A 23591-nucleotide genomic window follows, 5' to 3' on the forward strand; every position below is an offset into this window, starting at 1 on the left:
TGAACGCACCTATCATTGTTTCTGTGATCTGAAAGCGGGCATCACTATGCTAGTGCCGTAAATTTACCTACTTAAATGAAAGCATTCCTTATTTAGATGGAAGAAACTGTTTTCACGCGTGTGACGTACTCACAACCTCCATAACTGACGCAAAGAAGAAAAATAATGCTGTGGCTTCGCTCCGTCAGCCGCCATGTTTGTTTTGACATCCCACTCTGTTACAGCGGCGGCCGCCTGTTGGTCGACTCGTGTTCATCCCGCAGCAATGTTTTTTGTTTCCTGAAACCTCTTTTTTTTTTGTGTGCTTTGTGATCATCTGTTGAAGCGTTGTTTCACCATGGGGCGGTATGCGAGCTTCACTGCGGCGTTCAAGCTGAAGGCGCTTGACTACGCGCTAGGGCACGGGGACCGCGTTGTCGGCAGACATTTCGGCGTAGACGAAATCCGGATCCGACATCGGAAAAAACAGCGCGACATGCTCATGGCTACTAACAGCACGCAATGGGCTTTCCGTGGACCTAAATCTGGCAAGTTCCCAGACATTGAAAAGGCAGTGCTCGAATATGTGAAGGACATGCACAAGAACAGTTATGCAGTGTCATTAGACATGATACGGACGCAGGCGTGCAGTTTCCCGGAGGCTCGGAATAGCCACAAAAGACATCCGCGCCAGTTCCGGCTGGACGACAAGCTTTATGCGGCGGAATGGACTGTCGCTGGCTTTTACAACGCGCTCTACGGCATGGAAGATGACCCTCTGTGGGAGAGGGAAAAACTGCCGGTTCCGACAGGTAACCGTGCGGCGACGACACTGACGCCAGTGATGCTTCAGAGTCTGAATGAACGTTAGGGGGGTAGGAGCGGTAAAAAATAAAAGGGAAGTGTGCCATGCATGTAGCTCCTGCGTAATGCGTGCATTTTATTACAATCATAAGCCTTAATTTACTTTTATTTTTGGTTATGTTCATGATAGCTACTGTAAGCATTCTGATTAGCGACTTTTTCGCGTTTCCGGTGCTCAGAATACATTTTCACGGGAAATTTACCCCGCGTAATGATCGCATCCCGAAGTTGGAGTCAGTTTCTTGAAAAAAAAAAAAAAAGTGCGATCATTATGCGAATATATACGGTAGCTGTTACTGCTTGTCGGTGATGGCTACATTATGAAACGCGAAGTGACTTGTGAACGATATGATCACTTCTCTACGCCTTAATGTCAGTTCGCTAACAAATATGTGCAATTGTTGACGGCATGTTCATCTTGCAACAATGGCGATGTATGCAGTGGCGAAGACTGATTAGGCTGAATATATTGTGACAAAAAGTGCATTGCTGAAATGAATTGAGCATCAGGGCACTTTGGAAAAGCTGCATAGTGTTTGTCGTGACAAGAAATATTTTTGGACTACAAATGGTCTACAATGTTGTGTAAACTAGAAGAGTTGGTGGACTTTTGTGCAGTTGGTGCAAGCTTTACTCGAATATGCGCAACAAGGCACAGGAAGATGGCACTGTACCTAAATGGCACAATTAGCACCACTGTTCTTTCCGATGTCATACAGTGGAAAACATTTTAGTTCAACATCACTAGCAACATGATTGACCAGAACAAATGTTATACGAAATATGTCCTCCCACCGTGAGGCAGTCCCTGGCTGCAATGCTGGCCGGGACTGGCTGACGCCGGATCCTCCGTGGGCTGGGCCTGCTCAGGGGGGCTCCACAGGCACCTCTTGCCACTGCTCTTCCCCCTGGCCTCCAGCTTTCGCTTCTCGGCAACATGCTCGTGCGAGACCTGCCGAGCATGGCTTCGCAAGAAATAGCGAGGCGGCTCGCTATCTGCTTGAGCGTTCACTGGGGCTGGGCTGTGGGAAATTAATGTGCACATTTCTCTCTTTCTGCCTAACGTAAATTTGAGCAAGTAGAACTGCAATGCCAGAATTTCGCTCTTTACAAACAGGCTCTCTCTCTTGCACAATGTCAGCTTACTGAAAGAAATGACAAGTTTAAGCTTCAACCCCGGTAAATGATCAGCTTTGCAGAAGTACAGACATCACATTTTCAGAAAAGAACAAGTTCAGCACAAATGCTATACCAAGCTTGATAAATCTCAATGGCTAGGCGGGTGTGAATCAATGTATGCCGTTTCCTGGCATACTTTCTTTGGCATCTAAAGAGCAAACTGGAACTAATGAGCTACAAAGTGAGCCTAGTGCTCCGATGTATCTGATTTAACTGCCATATTGTAGGGCCGCACGGAAAATATTTTCTTTGTAGAAGTGCACAAATATATGAAATACTTTTCTAACAATTTTTGCTACTCTGTTTGACTGGCACTAGAATTGTACTATTCGAAGTATTCGAAACACAGTCGAGCCCGCTTATAATGAACCTGAGCGGGACGTGGCATCCGTTCGCTGCATCCTGAAGTTCATAGTAAATGAAACAAAGCTTTTAAAAAAAGTTGCGAGTGAAAACACAAACTTTTCGGTTCAAAAAATGCGTGACGCTTGTGTATCGAAGAACAGAAGCGATAAGGGCGGTATCGAGTTCATTTAAAACGGCAAATTGCTCGTTCGCTGAGGCCCGTGGCATAAGCTGCATGAGGCACTGGCTCCAAAGTTCAGTCGTTCTCGCAATCCGATTCCTACAAATCGCTCTCGCTACGTACTTCATTCACAATGCCCCAACTTGTGCACGGTTCCGCAGTGTCGGCATCATCATTGGCCGTAATTAAACCATCACAACAGATGTCCCCCCCACTCTCGCAGGTCAGAAAATGCTAGAGGGAGCCGATTTATGCGGTCGTCTAAACATCGGCTCCTGCTTGTTCACTTTTTTTTTTCTGTGAAAGTTAGCTATGTGTTTGATTCCTTTTGCTCCAGTTGGCGCCCGAAGTCTTGAAGACGTGTAAACAATTTTGTCACGGGGATGGATCTTTTACCGAATTTTGAAGGACTTTTTTGTTAGACCACACTGTGGCTTGCTAGGCCTAAAGTTAGGCTTAGCTAAGCCTAACGAAAGGCTCAGCACATTTCAGCTTTCAAGATAGCTATGCAAGTCACTGTGCAAGGGGAGGACATTTCTCCTGAAGAATTCCAGTGTTCTGGATGGACAACGGCGCTTTGTAAGCGTAAGTCAACTAAAGCACTCAGGGCGGGCGCTGAAGTTCAAGGCCCACCATACAGCAAGAACGCTGACACCCGATCTGCCGCCAACGTGAAGAAATGCCTACCTAAAGCGTCAAGGCTGCCTCATCTACCAAGGAAGCATTTTCAAATCATTGTTAGGCCTTGGGGAGGCCTGAACGTCAAGAGCACCAGTAACGTCCGGATTTCTCAAGCCCTCTCGACAGCGGCGCATTTCCCAGCTGCGGATATCGCAGAATACATCGTTTGTCGTAACGCTGTGCAGAACATTGTTGTGATTAGTACGCCATCGCAAGCCAACGCTAAGGCCTACGCAAGTCTAGAGACCATCACCGTTATCAACGCAGGGTATGAGGTTAGCTCTTACATTGCTGCGCCCGACAACACATGCAAGGACATTAGAAACATTGATAGGGAAATTGAGGACGAAGAGCTCAGAAGACTTCCTATTCAACCGAGGAATCTGTTCTCGAAGTGTGGCGAATCAAGAATTCTACCACAGTCGTTATCCTCTTTGAAGGACTTCCGAGTCCCAAATTACGTCATGTGTGGTTCCAGCATAGTCAAGTGCACCCTCTACCGACGGCATACTGACGTCTGCTACACCTGTGGTAGATTAGGCCACAGAGCTGAAGTGTGTCCCACTCCAGGAAATGTTATCTGTCGAGGTTGTGGAATCACCTCCCCTGGCGACCAGGACGTTTGCTCACCGAAGTGCGCCTTCTGTGGAGGGCCTCATCCAACGGCCGACAGAACCTATACACAAAGATTTGAGATACCTTAAGGGGGGACGCGGCTTTGGGATCGCGAAAAATGGCAAAAAAAATCGATTTTTTGAAACTCAAGTTTTCAGTTTCTGGAACCCTTTTTCTATCCGATTCCAAAATATCTACACTGAAAACCGTGCAGAAGTGCTTCGGAAAATTCGTTTCACCCACCTAGATAGCAAAAATATTTCTGGAAATGGCGAGAAAACGGCGATTTTCACAAAATAATAGCTTCGCTATGCTTGGGCCGGGAGCCGGCTTCTTGGGCTCATCGGAAAGAGCATTTTTCCGTGTTTAACTTTCCCACCTCAGCTGGCTCCTCCCTTTGACAACAAGCGAGCAAAAAGCAAATGTTTGAAGGTCGTTTTGAGGCCCTTGATTGGCCGTGGCTGCCATGTTGCCTCAGCTTGCCTCGCCATTGGCCCGATGCTCGCTCCGGGAGATCGTCGTCTGCTGCTTGTGCGTCGCGAGGACATGGCTCTCGAAAATCGCCACTTCGTGACGTGTTCATGGCTTGATAATCACTTAATTTATAACTACGCTTTAGTTACGAGCAGTAAGCGGATGCGCGATCAGGTTACTACGAGCGTCAGCGCGGTCTACGAGCGCCGCGCGTCATTGAAGTCGTCTTTAGCCCTAACTTCGCCGACTGCGGGCAGGAACGACCCGCTAGCGCATTCGTGGCGACGTGTTTCTTCACAAGCAACGAAGCTGTAAGCGGCGGCACGACCTGATTACTACGAGTGGCCGCACCGGATGCACGATCGGATTACTACGAGCGGGCGCGCGGCGGTCTACGAGTGCGGCGCGTCATCGGAGTCGGCTTTAGGCCTAACTCCGCAGACAGCGAGACTGCGGGCAGGAACGACGCGCAAGCGCACTCTTGGTGACGTGCTTCTTCGCAAGGAATGTACCACATCACTCGCTAGCTCCTCCGAATATTGTACGGGCATTTTACGCATCGGCAGCGGACAACACAGTCAAGCTCGTCATCCCCCCCCCCCCCCCCTTCACTGCCAAGGATCGCTCGGAACAGCGGCTAGCAGTTTCGCGCGTCGTCATTCGAAAATGCGATGCCAAGTGCAGTGCGGGCCGATTTTTTGTCTTCGTAGTTACTCATTTCGCGGATCGTCATCGAACGCCGCCGGCAAGTGCATTACGCGCCGGCTGCACTGTCCACGCGGCCGCGCACCCCACGGTCATATGGAGTGCCGTCAGTAAGCTTTTGTGATGCGATTCAGACGTGCTTGGAGCCGTGCTTGATGTCTCCACGAACGTCTATGAATGTTCCAAGGTTAATGAATCGCTGTAGATTAGAATTTCCGCAACCGGCTGTAAGATGATGCGTTTCACGGCTAGAGCGGCGAAAGAGCATGTGTAAATCAGGGGCACGAATTTTTATATGCCCGTTTCGTGTCATTACTTATAGTGCTAGAAATTCCCGTGCCACCAGTCTTCTGCCCATAACTTTGTTATTTGGAAAGAAGGCATAGGCCGTCATGGTGTGATCCATTTTTCTGATGCAATAAAACCTCTCTCCAAATAAAAAAAAAAGTTCAGTGAATATTTGTAATCAAGTACTTAATTATGCTAATTACAACTTCAGCACAAAAAAGTATGTTTAATAATTTCAGTATATGGTTTTATTCAATTACAATCTTTTCTGTCATACTTATCACACCACTCCTTCATACAAAGAACTTTGTTTGAAATGCATACTTGTTCCTTGTAACTCATGAAAAGGAGTGAATCATGAAAAGAAGTCAAATATCACAAGACAAACCTGAGATCACAATTTTTAGGTGTCTTAGAGATGTAAAAAAAAGTTGAAACTTTAAATGCAGCTTTCTCAATACTGTTTTTTTTTTTTTTTGACATTATGCTCAGCCCCTCCACATGGTTCAGTGAAGAAATAATTTGTTTCTCGTAAAGTATTTGTGGTATCGCTTCAAAATTTTTATGAAAGCACTGTGAGGTTATTCTTAGTGTCTGTGCCAATTTTCATCAATATCCAACGAGAAACAAAAAAGTTCATTGAAAAAAAGCCTGTCGAAAACTTCGACAGGCTTTTTCTCACAAGTGTGTTTTGGACATTGTGCATTGCTCGTGGAAAGAGTAGCACGAGAATGACTGGACCGATTATGATTCTGTTTTTTTTCCCTGAATCCCTGAACACTGCTTGTGGGTACAGCAATCTTCAATTTCTGTTTTGTGGCCCTGTTATTTTTCTAGACGATGATTTGTCCGTGCCATTGTTTCTGACAATGTGTGTCGGCAGCCATGATGATCTCTAAAAAAAAAAAAAACGAGAACTTATTAAAAAATTCCGAGAGTGTCATACCCTGTAGCTTTCTTTTGAGTAAAGATCAACATCATTCGCAGCTTCCTGGCATGTTTTGTTGCAGCGCTAGGCTTTCCACGAGCAGACCATGTAATTGGATTGTGTAGCATTATGTAACTTGAGAACTACTGAAGCTATCATGATGAAACTGCATATTTCCCTATTCTAGACACTTATGAGTATGCATGCCAAATTTCATTGCTGTAGGTCAACAAATAAAAAAGTTTTTTTTCAAAGCCACCTCCCCCCTTAAATCGTCAGACTGTGCAAGAGAGAGAGACGCGACTTTGCCAAGAACTTCCCACCGATACATGAGCTGTCCGAATCGAACAACAAGTCCAGGTCCCAGTGCAGGAGCTCGAGGGGGCGCTTCCGATACAGGAGTGGTCCCCGATCCACAAGCATTTCTCAGTCCCGGAGCTGTTCCCGATCACGGGGCCCGGCCGTCAGCATTCAGGTGCCTGCTGCTATAGCGACCGAGTGGGCTGATCGCGTCAAAAGCTCCCAGAAACAGGTGATGGGGGCATGCTGCCAGAGCAGAAATATGATATAATTTTTCAGCTGGAAAGGGAGAATGCTGCACTAAAGGAGGCGACCGCGCAACTTAGAGTCGAGATAGTCGCACTTAAGAATGCTAATAACGCCAAGAGTGAGGCTCCACAACCTCCTCAGGTCACTAGACTCGAAACGCCCATTGAAACACCTATGGATTGATTGATGTGGGGTTTAACATCCCAAAACCACCATATAAATATGAGATGCTGTAGTGGAGGGCTCCAGAAATTTCGACAACCTGGGGTTCTTTAACGTGCACCCAAATCTGAGAACAAGGGCCTACAACATTTCCGTCTCCATCGAAAATGCAGCCGCCGCAGCCGGGATTCGATCCCGCAACCTGCGGGCCAGCAGCCGAGTACCTTAGCCACTAGACCACCGCCACTAGACCACCGCGGCGGGGGAACGCCTATGGAAACGCCCGTGGAAACGCCTATAGAAACGGCCATGAAAACGCCCGTAGAAAAACCCACGGGGACGCCCGTTGAAACACCAATGAAAGTGCAGTGTACTGTTGTCCAACGAAAACAGGGCTTTGACAAGGCACGCACTTCATGAGGAACTGCAGTTTTAAAACTGAGATCAGAGACATGTTCCAGTCACTTAGCCAAACAGTCGCATTGGTTCATGTTAAGGTCGATACCTTAGCGGACAAATTCAGCGCACTGGATGCTAAGGTCAATACGTTGGATGCTAACTTCTGTGCGTTGGACGCTAAGGTCAACGTGCTCGAACGCAGGCACATATTTTTCGAGCCTAACCAGGGCGCGTCCGCCTAAAGAGTTCAGGATTTGGCAAGGGAACTGCTGGGGATTTACCTGCAAGAAGGCAGTTCTTCAGCAGTTCATTCGTTCTCACTTTGAAAAGCCGCACGCCATTTCGCTTCAGGAGACGCTTTCGGATTCTGCCATGCTGCCGGGTTACACATCTCGCGCACTTCATGGAGACAGACAAAGGGGCATTTGCATGTTTGTATCTAAGGGATACACCAATATCTCGCATGATCTTTCAATGAACATTAGTAAGGTGGAACACTTATTGGTGGAAATTATTTGGGGGGGGGGGGGGTCATTTCAACAGTAGCGTTTTCATTCTGTGTATATATATATATATATATATATATATATATATATATATATATATATATATATATATAGTTCACGAAATGACTCGAGACAAATGTTTGCGGCACTCTCGAGTAGGGCTGTCACCAGGGCTGGTATCTCCCCGCTTGTGGTTGCGGGTGATTTCAACACTCCTCATCAGGCTTGGGGTTATCTGCGGTCATCCTGTAAAGGTGAGGATTTGTGGCAAGCAGCGGCGAACTTAAACCTCACCCTGGCCACGGACACAGATGATGATGATGATGATATATGTGGTTTAATGACGCCAAGGGCCATTGATGGCCAAAGAGTGCCAGGAAATGATATCGGATGAGAGCAATGGTTATGTTAAATGGCTGTAAAAGGGCCTAAGATTCTGCGCTCTAAAGGTGCATAAGACATATTTATTAAAATCATGAAAGTGAAGTGAAGCATGCCAGGTGAGAATGAGTCTTACATTATGATGACGCCATAGAATAGGAGTGTTATATTAGCACCAATACCTCGCAAGCGCCCTTGGTCCCAAGGGCTGGGAGACAGGTGCTCTCTTTGGATGTAGCATCCGCAGCAGCAGCCTACTTTCAGAGCCTGTGCTACTGATCACTTGAGTAGATAACATGGAAAGTTTTTACTTCCTTTAAGAATGCGTTCAATGCATTATATTTAAAAGGAGGTTCGCGACCAATAAACATAGCTGGGTGAAGGGGTATGTGTTCCTTGTACGCTAGTGGAAAATGTTTTTTCCTGTAAGCCTCTAGCTCAGAGCATTCAAGGAGTATGTGGGGTACGGTAAGTGGACGACCACATCTGTGACAGCTGGGTGGGTCACCACCGGACAAAAGGTGTGCGTGCGCGCTGTGTGTGTGTCCTATTCTAAGCCGACAGAGACTGACCTCTGTAGGGAGTGTTTTCGACGTGGGTAGCCAGTTACCGAGATATGGTTTAATCAAGTGTAACTTGTACGAGTTTGTAGATCCCATAACTTCTGCCAGTAAGCCCTGCGCTTTTTTCGTATGTTTGGTTTTAGGTCCATTATAGGGACAGCAACTGAAGAGTTGGCAGAGCTTCCGTTAATTGACGTGGCGAGCTGGCCGGCCAACAAATTTCCTTCTATCTCGCGATGTCCTGGCACCCAGCACACGACGATATGTTGCTTGGAAGTATACGCCGCGCAGAGTACTGAATAGAGGGATATAATTATAGGGTTTCTGTGTTTTGCAAGATTTTTCAACGCTTTTACGACACTCAGGGAGTCTGTGTATATAACTACCCTTAGCGTATTCAATTCTTTGATGTGTTTAACGGCTACAAATAACGCGTAAGCCTCGGCTGTAAAAATGCTTGTGCTGGCGGACAGAACGCCGGCATCCGAGAAGGATGGGCCGACCGCCGCATAGGACACGCCAGTATGGGACTTGGATGCATCAGTATAATATTCTGGACAGTCATATTTATGTTGCAGCTCTAAGAAGTACATCCGAATGTGTATGGGGGAGGCATGCTTTGTGACAGCTACGAAAGATGTGTCACAGTCTATGACCTGCCACTGCCATGGCGGGAGCCGCAGAGCGGGGGGGCTGAGGTGGTATACAAGCAGTGGGACATCTGTTTCTTCAGCTAGGTCTCTGACACTCAGCGAGAAAGGGCATGCCATTGCGGGTCGATTGTAAAAAAACCTGAGAGCTGGACAGGTCTTCGATGGTGGAATATGCGGTTGCTCACTGTTCGCATTTACTTTAAGGAAATATATGAAGGAAGAATATGTTTTCTGCAGATGGAGTGACCACTCGTCCGATTCTACATAAAGGCTTTCAACTGGGCTTGTTCTAAAGGTGCCTGTGGACAGGCGGATGCCTTGATGAACAGGGTCCAACACTTTCAGAGCGCTTTTCAGAGCAACATTTTCAGAGGCAGAGTGATAGACTATTGCCCCATACTTAAGGCGTGAGCGTATAATACCCCTGTCACACGGGCACTTAAATGTGGTGCATTATATGCACCACATTTCTTGCGGATTTTCATTCTAACTATTGTTCTATACGTGCCTTGTAATTCTAGAAAGATTCGGAGTAGTGTGAGGAGCTCGATATGTGTTTGAAATGTGTGCCAAGAAAGTTGGCTTAATCCTCCAAGCTTTCCCCGAGGCTATTTACTAGTGGAAGGGAATACGTTTGTTGGCCCTTAATTTTCTTTACCCGATTCCACACTTTTCCCTCATCTGTGTACGAGTTGATACTCGATATAAACTTTGTCCAGCTCTCTCATCTAGCTTGTCGACGCGTTCTCCTTGCCTGCGATTTGACCCGCTTGAAATTTTTCAGGTTTTCTGCTGCAGGGGAATGGTGAAGCAATGCCCATGCTTTGTTCTGAGTGGTCCGTGCTTTCCTGCATGCGTCGTTCCACCATGGGACTCGCCGTATAGAAGACATGCCGCTCGTTTTGGCAATACATTTAGATGCGACATCAAGTATAAAAGCTGCAAAATACGTGACAGCCTCATCTATGGTCAGGGCAGACAGCTCAGTCCATGTCATGTGTGTAAGAGTTCTATACCCTTCCCAATCAGCTGAGTCAATCTTCCATTGAGGAACCTGCGGGGTAATTGACCTTTGTTCAGCGCACTCAGGATGATTGGAAAGTGGTCACCTCCCATAAGGGTTTTTAAGAACGTTCCACTTAAAACAGGTAAAAGGGACGGTGATGAAATGCTAAGATCTATGGAGGAGTATGAGTTGTTTGCAAGGCTAAAATACGTAGGCTCCTTTATATTTAAAAGACATACAGTGAGCATCGCCTCACAGGACATTGTGTGCATTAAAATCACCTAGAACCAGAAACGGCTCTGGGAGTTCATCTATTAATGATTCCAGATCACGTCTGTGTAGCTGTTGATGTGGTGGTATGTACACAGAACATATGGTAATCAGTTTATTAAAAAGTACAGCTCGAATGGCCACTGCCTCAAGGGCCGTTTGGAGCTTCAAGTGCTGGCATGCTATACTTCTATAATGGCCACGCCACCAGATGACAGCATCCTCCCGGTCTTTTCGGGAAATATTATATTGCTGTAGGAAGACCTTGTGCTTAGGAGTTAAGTGCGTTTCTTGCACACATAGATAGCACTTTCGCGTTAAACTTACTCAGAAGTTCTTGGACGTCATCTAAATTTCTAAGTATTCCCCTTACGTTCCACTGAATGATTTTTCCGTAGTGGAAAAAGAAAAAAGGGAAAAAGTGCTGTGTGCACAGAAGACGGAGATTAGCTCGTTTTACAGGGCCTTTGTCAGGCCCTGTAATCGGCGTTCTGTCCTTTTTGGAGCGATCGAGAGAAGCTCGCCGCTCCTTCGGCGCTTCCTGCGCCGTTTGGCTTGAACTGGTGTCCATAGCCTCTTGTGAGACACTGGACGCCCGCTCTAAAAACCGATCTGTGCGTCACTTAGACTTCGCCTCGATCAACGAAGTCTTTGTCCCCACCGAGCTGGGGGTCGATGAAGCCCCCTTGGCCTCGTGATTGCCCTGGCTGCTGCCAGAGCTTGTAGAGGTCACTGGTGTGGACAGGCTGAATGTGGGCAGGGCAGCGCTGGCTGCTCCCGCCATAGGGGCTTGTGGCATTGGCCTCGGCACGCTAGGCGCGGTCCGGGCAACTGCCAAGGGCCTTTGTGGTGCCGCCCCTCGTTGCACCACTTCGGCAAAAGGTGTTTTTAGTGCCAATGATAACGACACCCGTTGTGTTGCTTCCCTGAATGTGATATTTTACTTAACTTTTATAGTTATTATTTCTTTTTCTCTTTTCCAGGCTGGGCACGCTCTGGAGTATGCGGGGTGACTACCTTCGCAGTTAGCACAGAGGACCTCGTCATGACTACATTCATCAGCACTGTGGCCGGTTGTGCCACACTTAGCACACATTAGCTGTCCTCGGCAGCTCTGGAATGCATGACCAAATCACTGGCATTTTAAACAACGCCTCGGGTTTGGAATGAAGGGTCGGACATGGAGTTTTACATAGCCAGTTTAGACATTCTCAGGTGGGTGGGTGGGTTGAGTTGAAGGTGAGTATCAAGTGCTTTGTTGCTATTTCATTGTTGTTACGTCCGATTTTGATGCGCTGGACATGTATTACACTTTGGTCTTTCCATCTATCAAAGAGCTCTTCTTCACTCAGTGTCGTCAAATTTTCGTCCGATACCACGCCCTTCACTGTATTCATGGTAGGGTGTGCGCTCACAGAGACGGGGATGTTACCAAAGGCTACGAGGTGCGAGAGTTTATTGTACTGTTCCTTGTCTTTTAATTCGAGAAGCAGATCTCCACTTACCGTCTTCGTGGCTTTATAACCGGTTCCAATGGTCTTTCTGAAGCACTTGGCCACAAGGAAGGGCGAGATTGCTCTAGCTATGGTAGATGATTGTTCGCAGTGGAGGACATGGTATTTTGGGAAAGTTTCTCTGTTTTGGGGCCAAAGTAGTGAAGTTTCGTCAGTGCGTACCCTTTTCGAAGCACGATCAGTTAAAGAGGGGGTCGAGGATCCCATAGGAAAATGTGTATTTTTCGGTAACGGCGCTATCCACCCACCACGGAGTCCAACGAGGGGACGTGGCAGAGCATTTCTGCACAACACCAGCAGTACGCAGTTACTATAACCCAATATGGTTTACCCTAGTTTGGATGGGCACACAAGGTTAGCCCTTGCCGCCAGGAAAAACAGAAGTAAATTGAAGAGAGGAGAGATCAGGAAAGATTGAAAGTAAGAGGGAAAGACGAAGATGAAGAGAGGCAGAGACAGGAAAAGGCGACTGCCGGTTTCCCCTGGGTGGGTCAGCCCAGGGGTGCCGTCTACATGAAGCCGGGGCCAAAGGGGTGTGTTGCCTCCGCCGGGGGGGCCTTAAAGGTCCAATCACCCGACGTCGGCTCAACCCCTCGGATCCCCTTTACCCCGGACATGGCAAAGCCACGCACGGCTAGGCGTGGGAGGGAGCCGAAACTCCCCCCTCCCCCCCCCCGTTCGCTCGGGTCTGTGGTGTTGCTACACACCAAACGCCTACTTGCGCAGGCGCCCCTGCGGGGCCCCGGACCCAGCATTCCCGACCAGGATGTGTAACTCCTGCACGAGGGACTCCACGCCCGATCTTACCTTTGTTAAAAATGTTGAATCTGCTACTTGGCACGAATTGTACGTGGATCTGGGTAGTGACCATAATGTCCTAGCTACCCATATCAGTGTAAAGGGCGAGCCCGTAAGAGAGTTTAGTTTCACAGATTGGGATTACTTCCGGCATATCAGAAAAAAATGCCCGCAAGTTGGAGACTCAACCCCTAGCCTGGATCAATGGGCCGAACAGCTCAAGGGAGACGTTGGTGAGGTGACAAAAAAGATACACACGAATTTTGAAAAGGATAGGATGGACAGTTGCCTTGCGCACCTCCTAGAGGCCAAGAAATCATTTCTCAATAAGTGGAAGCGGCAGAGGCTCAATCGTTGGCTTCGCGAGAAAATTGCAAAACTTAACCGAACCATCGAGGACCACTGCCAGACGCTCTCTAGGCAGCAGTGGGATGAGGTGTGCAATTCTGTTGATGGCTAATTGAGAATAGGAGAGAAATGAATTTGCTAAAGCACCTTTTGAACAAGTCACATTCAAAGAGTAATCAAAGGCAAGACATTGCAAAACTCATACACGCCGCCAGACAATTTGATTCTGAAGACGCTATACCGGATGGTTTGGCTCACAGATATTTACCCATGGGCTCCTCAAGCTGTTCAGACTACTCGCCTTACACTGAACCCCCATGCACTGAGCCCGGAGAGCCCTTGTCCACCAGCGACGCTTGGGAAGTTCTTCAAAACCTTAATGAACGATCAGCTCCGGGGCCTGCTCAAACATCAAATCAGACATCAAGCTGCTCAAACATCAAACCATAGACGTGAACACAAGCGACGTAACAGGCATCCTGGGTCTTGACTTGGAAACAGCGTTTGACATCATCTCTCACACGCACATCTTAAACTCCATTTCGGAGCTTGGACTGGGTGAAAAGCCTTTCACAGATACATCAGCTCTTTTTCGAATCCAGAAAGGCCACATTCAATATCTGAGACCTCATAAAATCGACCCTATAAATCTGGCGATCGTCATCATCCAAGCTGCTAGCTTCAAGGCAGTCATCTGCGAGCTGTTCAACAACAGCATTGATGACTCTGCCTTCCCCTTACTCAGCAACAGATTTTACTGGCATTGAAGCGAAGGCTACAGAGCCAAATCACATGCATCTTATCGCCATGAAACGTAGTTACGCAAAAGTACACACATTTTCAAAGTGAAATATAAAAGTTCCTTTTTTATTTTCTATGTGGAACAGTTCGAAACAGGATGCAGTGCACAGCAACAAGACAGTTGTATTTATTTACCTTAACGGGGTTTCCGACACGTGAAAAGCCCTGTATCGTCGTCTTTTTACGAATACCTCAAAGACTAAGCGGCGCCCGAGTCTGCGTATACATCAAACGCTGATGGTGTGCCTCCTGCCACTTTTCATCGAGATTACGAGATGCATTACGAGATGCGCGTAAATTGAATTACTTCATGTAGGGCTACATGGGCAGAAATCTCCGTCCCCGTAGCATTCCTTTCAAGGACAAGAAAAGTTTTTGCCGAGTATAGTCGCCTCTTTCCTGACATGGTGCATGTATGGCTTCGTAGATGTGAACACTCCACAAGCGTGCTCAAGAGTGCCACAAACAACAAACAAGGACATAGTACGCACTCGGGGATGCTGCCTGCCCTGCCTGCCCTGCCTGCCTGCCCTGCCTGCCCTGCCTGCCCTGTCTGCCCTGCCTGCGTCCGTCCGTGTCTGTGTCTGTCCGTCCATCTGTCTGTCCGTCTACCTGTCTGCCTGTCTGATTGTCTGTCCGTGTGTCTGTCTGCCTGTCTACGACAACGGTCATGGACAAACAGACGGGGTGGCTACAACAACGGAGGGAGGATTGAATCGCAGCATAAGTGCATGAGGCTCGCTGCGACGCCATGTTCTCAAAGTATTCTGATAGTGAAAGGTGCAAAGCGCTTACATTTAAATCCGATCCAAGCCACCTCGTAGCTATTTAAATCCATCCGTTTTGGACGATTCTTCAGACCGTTCCTTCTCCTCCGCATGAGAAACGGAGGAAAACTGACGCGCGACACCTTGGCTCACGTGACATAGAAGGTCACGGCATTCGTCACGGCTCAAATGAGCCAATCCCGTGCGACTCGATGGAGCGAAACGCCTCTGTCCGTCACGTGACGCTCTGTCACGGCATTTCCCCCGGCTCAAATGTGCCAATCACGAGTGACTCGATAGAATAGACCGCCTCCGTCCGTATTTGGAACGCATATAAAATTGCACCACTAGTTCACGCTGTGCATGAAAGATGGCCTTCCAAAATCTCACACCCACAACGAAGCACCCAGCACCCAAATTTGGTTCCAACCCAAATTTGGTTCCACGTATGCTGCTCTTGATTAAGCTCGCCAGTGCGATTTAATTTGCACCCGTTATCAAGTTTTCTAGGACAAAGTGCCCGATGCAGCACGCTAAGTTGCAAGACTGCAGGCAAGGCCTAAGGAGTACTAACTGCAAAACCTCTTCATAGTGGTTACAGATGTGCAGTATCGTCCCGAGTCAACAAAATGCTCTGCACTATTTACATTTTAAAAGGGATAGATAGTACAGAGAAACCTTTCAATTATGAATGCACAGCCTCGCATCGTTTACGAAAACGAGAGTGTACATGTGCAAAATTCGAGTTCGGGTTTGCGGTCAGCATGGGTTTCGACATCGCGCATACAGCAAGCAGAAATTCAGTTGCCATGCTGCAAAGAAATCTGGCACATAAGTGAGGAGCTTTGAAATGCAAGTCGGCAACTTTCTGCAAGGTTAATTTTTTTTTTTTGCTGCATTCTTTTTCTCGGCAGAGTACTTTCACAACAAACCTTAGGTTTTGTACAGTTGAAAACTTAAGGCAATAATTTACTGAATTCTCAATCAATTCTCTCAATTCTCTGCTGCCGGTCCAACACGTCTTGCACATCAGGGCTCTCTAAATATCAAAGTGTACATGTTTGCCTTCAGCGACTTGCATTGTAAGTAAATGGTTTATGATGCAACGGAAAAGTGGTGCGGCTACCAGTGTGCAAGCGCATTCGTTTTCCTTGATCTACACATACAACCACGGCAGCATGGTGCATGCACATGAGGACAGATACATGCGAGTATGCTTCAGCCTCGAGAGACTGTGGTTTCATTTTTAAACTATGAAAACACACTGTTTGGTGTAGAATAGTGGAAATAAGCAGGCTGTAGCACTATCGATCATTCAGCACAGCTGTCACATCACTGCCTTCTCTCACAGCCCTTGCGCTAGATGGCAAATGAGCTGTAGCACTTGACGCATTATCGATAACAGATTTCTATTAAGAAAAACTATAGAATACCATTGAATGTTCAGGTATCTCTAGCAAACACATGAAAAGTGAAGCAACATCACTGCAAAATAAACAAAATAATTTAAAAACAATATGAAAGAATACGTACGGAGAGTCCTGTACAGATGACTCCGAGCTGCAATGGCGAGACCCACACCAGCGCGACGACGGCCGCCCTAAGAAAAAGTAAGACCGCAAGTTCAAGTTGCTAAGCTACACTGAATGACGAGAATGCTTTGACGACATGTAAAAAAAAACGCATTACATGATGTCCAAGCAGCCCACTTTTCTATTGTTTGAAGAGGTCAATTTCTTTGTTACTATACAGGCGACACCTTAGGTGCATTAGAGTTGCTGACCACAGGTGCCGTGTCTCTGCCTTGCTATTCCAGGAGAAAGCGAACAAAGAAAGGCAAGAAAGAAAAAAGGTCGTGAGTATGTTCTACACTAGACTGTACAGACACAAGCAACACTGTAGTATAGACCACAAATGATGCTAGTAATTGTCTACAGACATAGCTTACAGCTACTAATGCACCATTCTAAAAAAATTATCAGTGAATTAACAAGGCACAGATACAGCCATAGTCTTCATGAGGCAAGCCGTCCTCATCGAAGTTGCTAGTTGCACCCAGACCACTGGTGGCACAGTGTTCTTTGCACGGCAGCCATAACGCATAAGAAGGATCTGCAGCAATGGTGAATACACAGTGAAATTTCAATGCAACAAATCGCAAAGAACCGCTAAATATTATCCTTTATTGTGAAGTCTTTTTAAAGAAAGTAATAAAAATTTGCACAAAAAAAGTAAACATTAACTCATGAGCCGCATACCCATGCTGTGTATACATTATCGAGCAACCACATTATGCTCAAATAAGTGCGAAAAAACGAACTCGAAGTAATACAGAACCAGTACACATTTATTTGAAAAAGAGGGCAGTCTATCTTGCCGTGAGCAGCTCGACTGCTGGAAAATAAACTATTACGGTAAGCAGGCGCGTCCTTCTTGCGCACTGCGAAATGTTAGCAGTGTCACGCAGTTTATTCACATACAGACCTACTGGAAGGCCGAGGAACACCAGAAGAGCGAGGAACGCCAACAGGCCGAAAATACAAAACAAACGCAAGCTCGGGTCGCGCGTGCACAACGCTGTGGCTTGCCATTTCATGCTGCTTCGTCGTCGTTCGCATAGTTCCCTACCCTGGCCCCCGGTGAATAGCGTAGCCAACCTGGCGACTTAAGGCGTAGTCACTGTAGCAGGGTCGTAATACGGCTTCAGGCGACTCACATGCACAATTTCTCGGCCACGACGGCGTAAGTCATGAGACTGTGTCAATGGCTCAATCTCATAATTGACGGGTGACGTACGGGCGAGAATGCGGTAGGGCCCGTGGTATCGTGCCAGTAATTTCGACGAAAGGCCAGGAGTGCTCGGTGGAACCCAGAGCCAAACGAGAGCACCAGTCGTGAAAGTAGAGAGATGTCGATCGGTGTCAAGCCGTAGCTTCTGGTGGCCTTGGTCCTCGGTTGTCAGAGAACGGGCCAATCGTCTGCAATCTTCTGCGTACCTGGCAACATCAGAAATTGCAGTGTACTCAGAGGAGTCGGGCGTGTATGGGAGGATAGTGTCCAGCGTGCACGATGGTTCGCGTCCGTACAACAGAAAGAAAGGGGAGAATCCTGTTGTCGTGTGCGTAGCGGTGTTATACGCATACTTGACGAATGGAAGGACAGTGTCCCGATTGGTCTGGTCTGAAGCTGTGTACATCGTCAACATATCACCGAGAGTGCGATTAAATCGTTCTGTGAGGCCATTCGTCTGCGGGTAATATGCTGTCGTCAGGCGATGAACCATGTTGCACTGAGCGAGCAACGCTTGAATGGCGTCAGACAAGAAAACAAGGCCCCGGTTGCTCAAAAGTTCGCGGGGAGCACCATGGCGAAGAACAAAGTTGCACGAGATGAAAAACGCAACTTCTCTCGCGGTTGCTGCGGGTAGTGCTGCTGTCTCCGCGTAACGCGTGAGGTGGTCCACGCCGACAATTATCCACCTATTTCCAGAAGACGACGTGGGAAGTGGTCCGTATAAGTCGATACCGACGCGGTCAAACGGACGCGCTGGACACGGCAGAGGCTGAAGTGTACCGGCAGGGCGCTGAGGTGGGACTTTACGTTGCAGGCATGCAGTACAAGCACGTACGTACTTGCGGACAAATGTGTACATGCCGCGCCAGTAGTACCGCTGACGTAGACGGTTGTACGTTTTGAGAGCGCCAGCGTGAGCGCTTTGCGGGTCGTTGTGGAAAGCAGTACAGATTTCCGAGCGCATGTGGTTGGGTATCACTAACAGCCACTTCCTACCTTCAGACGTGTAATTCCGCCGATAGAGCAGGTCGTCTCGAATAGCGAAATGTGTGGCTTGACGGCGGATAGTTCTTGACACTGAATTAGCTAACGGATCAGTCAAAAAGGCGAGGTGTTGGGAAATCCACACATCTTTGCGTTGTTCCGATGCCATGTCTGAAGTCGATTGGTGTTATGACAGCTGAAGAAGGTGACGAGGAGGCTGGGTCAGCCGGTAGCGGCGAGCGGGATAGCGCATCAGCGTCGGAGTGCTTGCGGCCGGATCGGTATACAACACGAATGTCGTATTCCTGTAGGCGAAGCGCCCAACGACCAAGGCGCCCCGACGGGTCTTTGAGCGATGATAGCCAGCATAGAGCGTGGTGGTCCGTGACAACTTCGAAAGGGCGGCCATAAAGGTATGGGTGGAACTTCGTCAAAGCCCAGACAATTGCGAGGCACTTTTTCTCCGTGACGGAATAATTACACTCGGCTTTCTTGAGGGTTCGACTCGCGTAAGCGACCACGTATTCTTGGTACCCTGGTTTTCGTTGAGCCAACACAGCACCAAGACCGACGCCACTGGCGTCGGTGTGGACCTCCGTAGGCGCATCAGGGTCAAAATGACGTACAATTGGAGGTGATAATAATAACCGCCGAAGCGTGGTGAAGGATTCGTCGCACTCTTTTGACCAAGCAGAAATGCCTTTGGAAGTTGTCAACAGGTTGGTAAGAGGTGCGATGATGGAAGAGAAGTTGCGCACAAATCGACGAAAGTATGAGCAGCACAGGCTGATAAAACTTCGAAGCGTCTTGATGGAATTGGGCTTCGGATAGTCGGCCACGGCGCGGAGTTTCGCCGGATCCGGGAGAACACCCTCTTTGCAGACAACGTGACCCAGTATAGTGAGCTGACGTGCGGCAAAATGGCACTTCTTGATGTTAAGTTGAAGGCCAGCAGAGGTGAGACGTGAGAATAGCACGAAGACGAACAAGGTGAGTGGAAAAGTCGCGGGAAAAAACGACGATATCGTCTAGGTAGCAAAGGCATGTGTTCCACTTGTAGCCGCGAAGGATGGTGTCCATCATCCGTTCGAAGGTAGCTGGGGCGTTGCAGAGTCCAAACGGACTGACGTTAAACTCATACAGCCCATCAGGTGTTACAAATGCAGTCTTCGATCGGTCAGGATCAGCCATTGGAACTTGCCAATATCCTGAGCGTAAATCTAAGGAGGAGAAATATTCTGCCCCTTGCAAGCAATCGAGAGCGTCGTCGATGGGTGGCAACGGGTACACATCCTTCCGAGTTATCTTATTGAGCCGGCGGTAGTCTACACAGAATCGGATAGACCCATCCTTTTTGCGCATAAGTACAACAGGGGACGACCAAGGGCTCTGCGATGGCTGGATGAGACCACGCTTGAGCATATCGTCGACTTGTTCGTTGATAATACGGCGCTCTTCCGCTGAAACTCGATATGGTCGTTGGCGTAAGGGAGCATGAGTACCGGTGTCAATATTATGCGTGATGTTCGCTGTGCGACCCAAAGATGGTTGAGCGCAATCGAAGACAGAACGGAACTCTCGAAGAAGGGACAAGAGTTCGCTTCTTTGTGTCGGCGATAGCTCAGCGGCAACAGAGGGCTGGAATGAGTCTGGCGCGGGCAGTGTGGCCACAGGTGGCGTCATAGCATTGAGCTGGAGGTGAGGTGCGTGTTCGGCGAACTCTAGAGGGCGCAAGAGGTCAACGTCTTGTATGTTACCCAAACATTCTCAGCGAAGTAAGGTAACTGGCGACGATAGCGAGTTCGCGACGAGCATGGCGGTAGCACCGGATTCCACGGTGAGTACGGCAAAGGGCAGGTGTAGGCTACGGCGGCGGGTAAATACGTCAGACGAAGTGAACAAAACAGTTCCGGCAGGAGCAGCCGTACAGGTCAGGGCTACAAGGGCGGATGTTCTCGGTGCTATTTCAGTGTCTGCAACAACGACAAGTTTGTAAGCTTCAGAAAGAGAATCCACCGAACAAGAGGTTGGCAGCGGTGTAAGGGCAACTTCTGCACGTGAGAATCTATGATGGCCCGATGACGCGAAAGAAAGTCCCATCCAAGAATGACTTCGTGGGAGCAGGATGCCAGCACAAAAAATTCAATGGCATAAAGTTCACCTTGGATAATGACACGTGCAGTGCACACAGCTGTAGGTTCTATGCACTGCGAGTTGACCATGTGGAGCCTCAGGCTCGAAAGAGGCGTCGTCACCTTTTTCAACTTGCGGCATAAGGTCTCACAGATTATGGAAACGGCGGCCCCTGTGTCGATAAGCGCTTGTGCGGCGGCCCCCTCAACATTGACGTCAATAACGTTTTGCGGCGAGAAAGATGGAGGCCTTAAGCAGTTCGAATTGTATGCAGCTGTTGCCTCCGGAGCTGCAGCGATCAGTTTCCCTCTTCCATAGCAGGTCGGCGACGCATAGGTGACAGGGAGCGTCGTCGTGGCGATGGTGACCGATGGTTTGCGAAGGGTCGAGGACCGTCAGTGGTGTACCTTGAAGGCGTCATAGACGACGACGCCATTGGCCTGCCCACGGCGTCGACTGGAGGGGGATCTCGGCGACAGTGGCGGGCGACGTGTCCAGCGATACCACAGGCGAAACAGATGGGCCTATTATCCGTTGTCCTCCAAGCTTCTGGGCGACGGTAAAATGGAGCTGAAGATCTCGCGTAGGGATACAGCGCCGCAATTGGGGTTGTAGGCAGGACATAGGGTGGCGTGGCAGGTTGAGCATACGGCATACGCTGTTGCGTAGGCCGAGCAGCGACGGCGGCGTACGTGAGAGGCGTTGTGACTGGTGGTTGCTTATGCACCGGCGGAAGGGCTTCAGCGACTTGGGTCCGAATGATGTGTTGGAGGTCCGGTGCCAAAGCTTGCGTGAGCTCATGTGTCAGTGGCAGCAGTGACAGCTGGCGCGCTACCTCTTCGCGGACGAAGTCCTTGATTGTCAAAAGCAGCGGCTGCTGGTCGGTAGGATGGGCAGCTAGGTGCAAGCTTGCCAGCGTGTCTGGCATCGTGAGGGCTTGACGAGCAATTGCGCGCTGCCTACGCAATTCATCGAAGCTTTGACAGAGGGAAACGAGGACAGCAATGGTGGGGGGATTTCTCGCGAGCAACATCTGAAAGGCGTTGTCGTCAATGCCTTTCAATATGTGCCTGATTTTTTCTTCCTCAGGCATGATAGAGTTGATGCGGTTGCATAGATGCAACACATCTTCAATGTAGCCTGTGTAGGTCTCGCCTGGTTGCTGCGCACGGTGACGTAAACGGTGCTCGGCTTTAAGCTTGCGTGCCGCAGGTCGTCCAAAGACGTCCGTAATAGCCGTCTTGAATGCAGACCACGTAGTAATGTCAGCTGCGTGGTTATTAAACCACAGTTGCGCGGTGTCCGCAAGGTAGAATGTGACGTAGCCCAGCTTACTTGGGTCGTCCCATTTGTTACTTGCGCCGACTTTGTCGTACCTCGCCAGCCAATCTTCGACGTCCGACTCAGTGGAGCCCGTGAAGATAGGAGGGTCTCGTTGAGGATACACGGCACCACAAGTGACATGGACGGTCGAAGGTCCCACCCGGAGAGGCGTCTCGGTGGCCATGTTCGTGTCACGTAGAGGGGGAAGCTTACGGGAGCGAAGTTCCAGGTTTGTACGCGAGTCCACACACCTCCACCAGATGTCACACAGTTTATTCACGTACAGACCTACTGGAAGGCCGAGGAACGCCAAAAGAGCGAGGAACGCCAACAGGCCGAAAATACAAAACAAACGCAAGCTCGGGTCGCGCGTGCACCAACGCTGTGGCTTGCCGTTTCATGCTGCTTCGTCGTCGTTCACATAGTTCCCTACAGCAGTTAATACGAATTCTTCACGTTGGTTTGCGTGCACTGTTTCAACGTCGTCTTTACTCTCGTCGCAGTTTCCTTACCACAATGGATGATACGGATCTTATCGGTCATTAGCTAAGCTCACATGCACGCTTTGTTGAAGCACTGTAGGTTGTGTGAGCGTTAGTACGGCATGAGCGAGTTATTATCAGAGACTTCAACCAATAGGTCTCTCGTATTGCATTTTTCACCGTCTAAGCATTCCTCTCGTGCCGTTTCCGTAGCTCATCTTGAATGTTCAACCACCAACAAAAAGGCTAGAAACCAGCCCGCATGTCAAGCTGCCTCACAAAAGCAAGGATGACGGGGCAAAGGCTAACTTGAAAAGCAAGTTCCAGACGATGATGACAACAGGGCTATCGCACAATTGAATAGTGCAGGCAAAGAGAAATATGTCAGCATTCTCATCATGACAAGATTGGCAGCTACGGAGCTGGGCATAATGTTTACAGCCGTGAATAGCTTCTTAATGTCGTCATTCATTATTTTGGAGTGTTCTGAAAATGTAAGGGAGATAAAATTCGATAAATTATTCTGAAACATGCAATATTCTGAAATTTGTAGTAGTGAAACATTTTTACAATAAGACAATGGACATTTGGAGGGGAATTTTCGAAAAAAAACATATTGAGGATTGCTATAACAAGATTCGACTGCATAGTGTAGTACTTTCGAAGAAGTGCTAAAGGTTGATAATTTGAACAACCATGAAAAAAAGAAGAGTGAAATGAACAATCCACAAAATGAAAGTAAGCTCATGCTACGCAGACAAATAACAAAGGAGTAAGGTAGATCCCCACCAAGGAGCCTTTGCAACAAGGTAATCAAGCCTGCCTCCCAACACACAAACAGCAGTATACAAAAATTCAAAAGCTCAGTTATTACGAAGTTTTATAAGATGTCCATGTGCAATACAGTAAATTGACAATGA

The 23591-nt window shown here is 48.3% G+C and overlaps 1 protein-coding gene across 10 annotated transcripts in view; it reads right to left on the minus strand.

Moving 5' to 3' along the window:
* Nucleotides 1-23591, minus strand: part of LOC142790041 (uncharacterized) — a 467642-nt gene that overhangs the window by 329675 nt on the left and 114376 nt on the right. For all 10 annotated transcript variants that reach the window (XM_075885074.1, XM_075885070.1, XM_075885072.1 and 7 more), the window contains exons 7-8: nt 16490-16556; nt 1639-1865 (exon numbers count right to left, since the gene is read on the minus strand). In XM_075885074.1, the coding sequence (XP_075741189.1) occupies nt 1639-1865; nt 16490-16556 (294 nt within the window). The remainder of the gene's footprint in view (nt 1-1638; nt 1866-16489; nt 16557-23591) is intronic.

Source organism: Rhipicephalus microplus, unplaced genomic scaffold, assembly GCF_043290135.1.
Source record: "Rhipicephalus microplus isolate Deutch F79 unplaced genomic scaffold, USDA_Rmic scaffold_66, whole genome shotgun sequence".
Taxonomy (NCBI): Eukaryota; Metazoa; Arthropoda; class Arachnida; order Ixodida; family Ixodidae; genus Rhipicephalus; species Rhipicephalus microplus.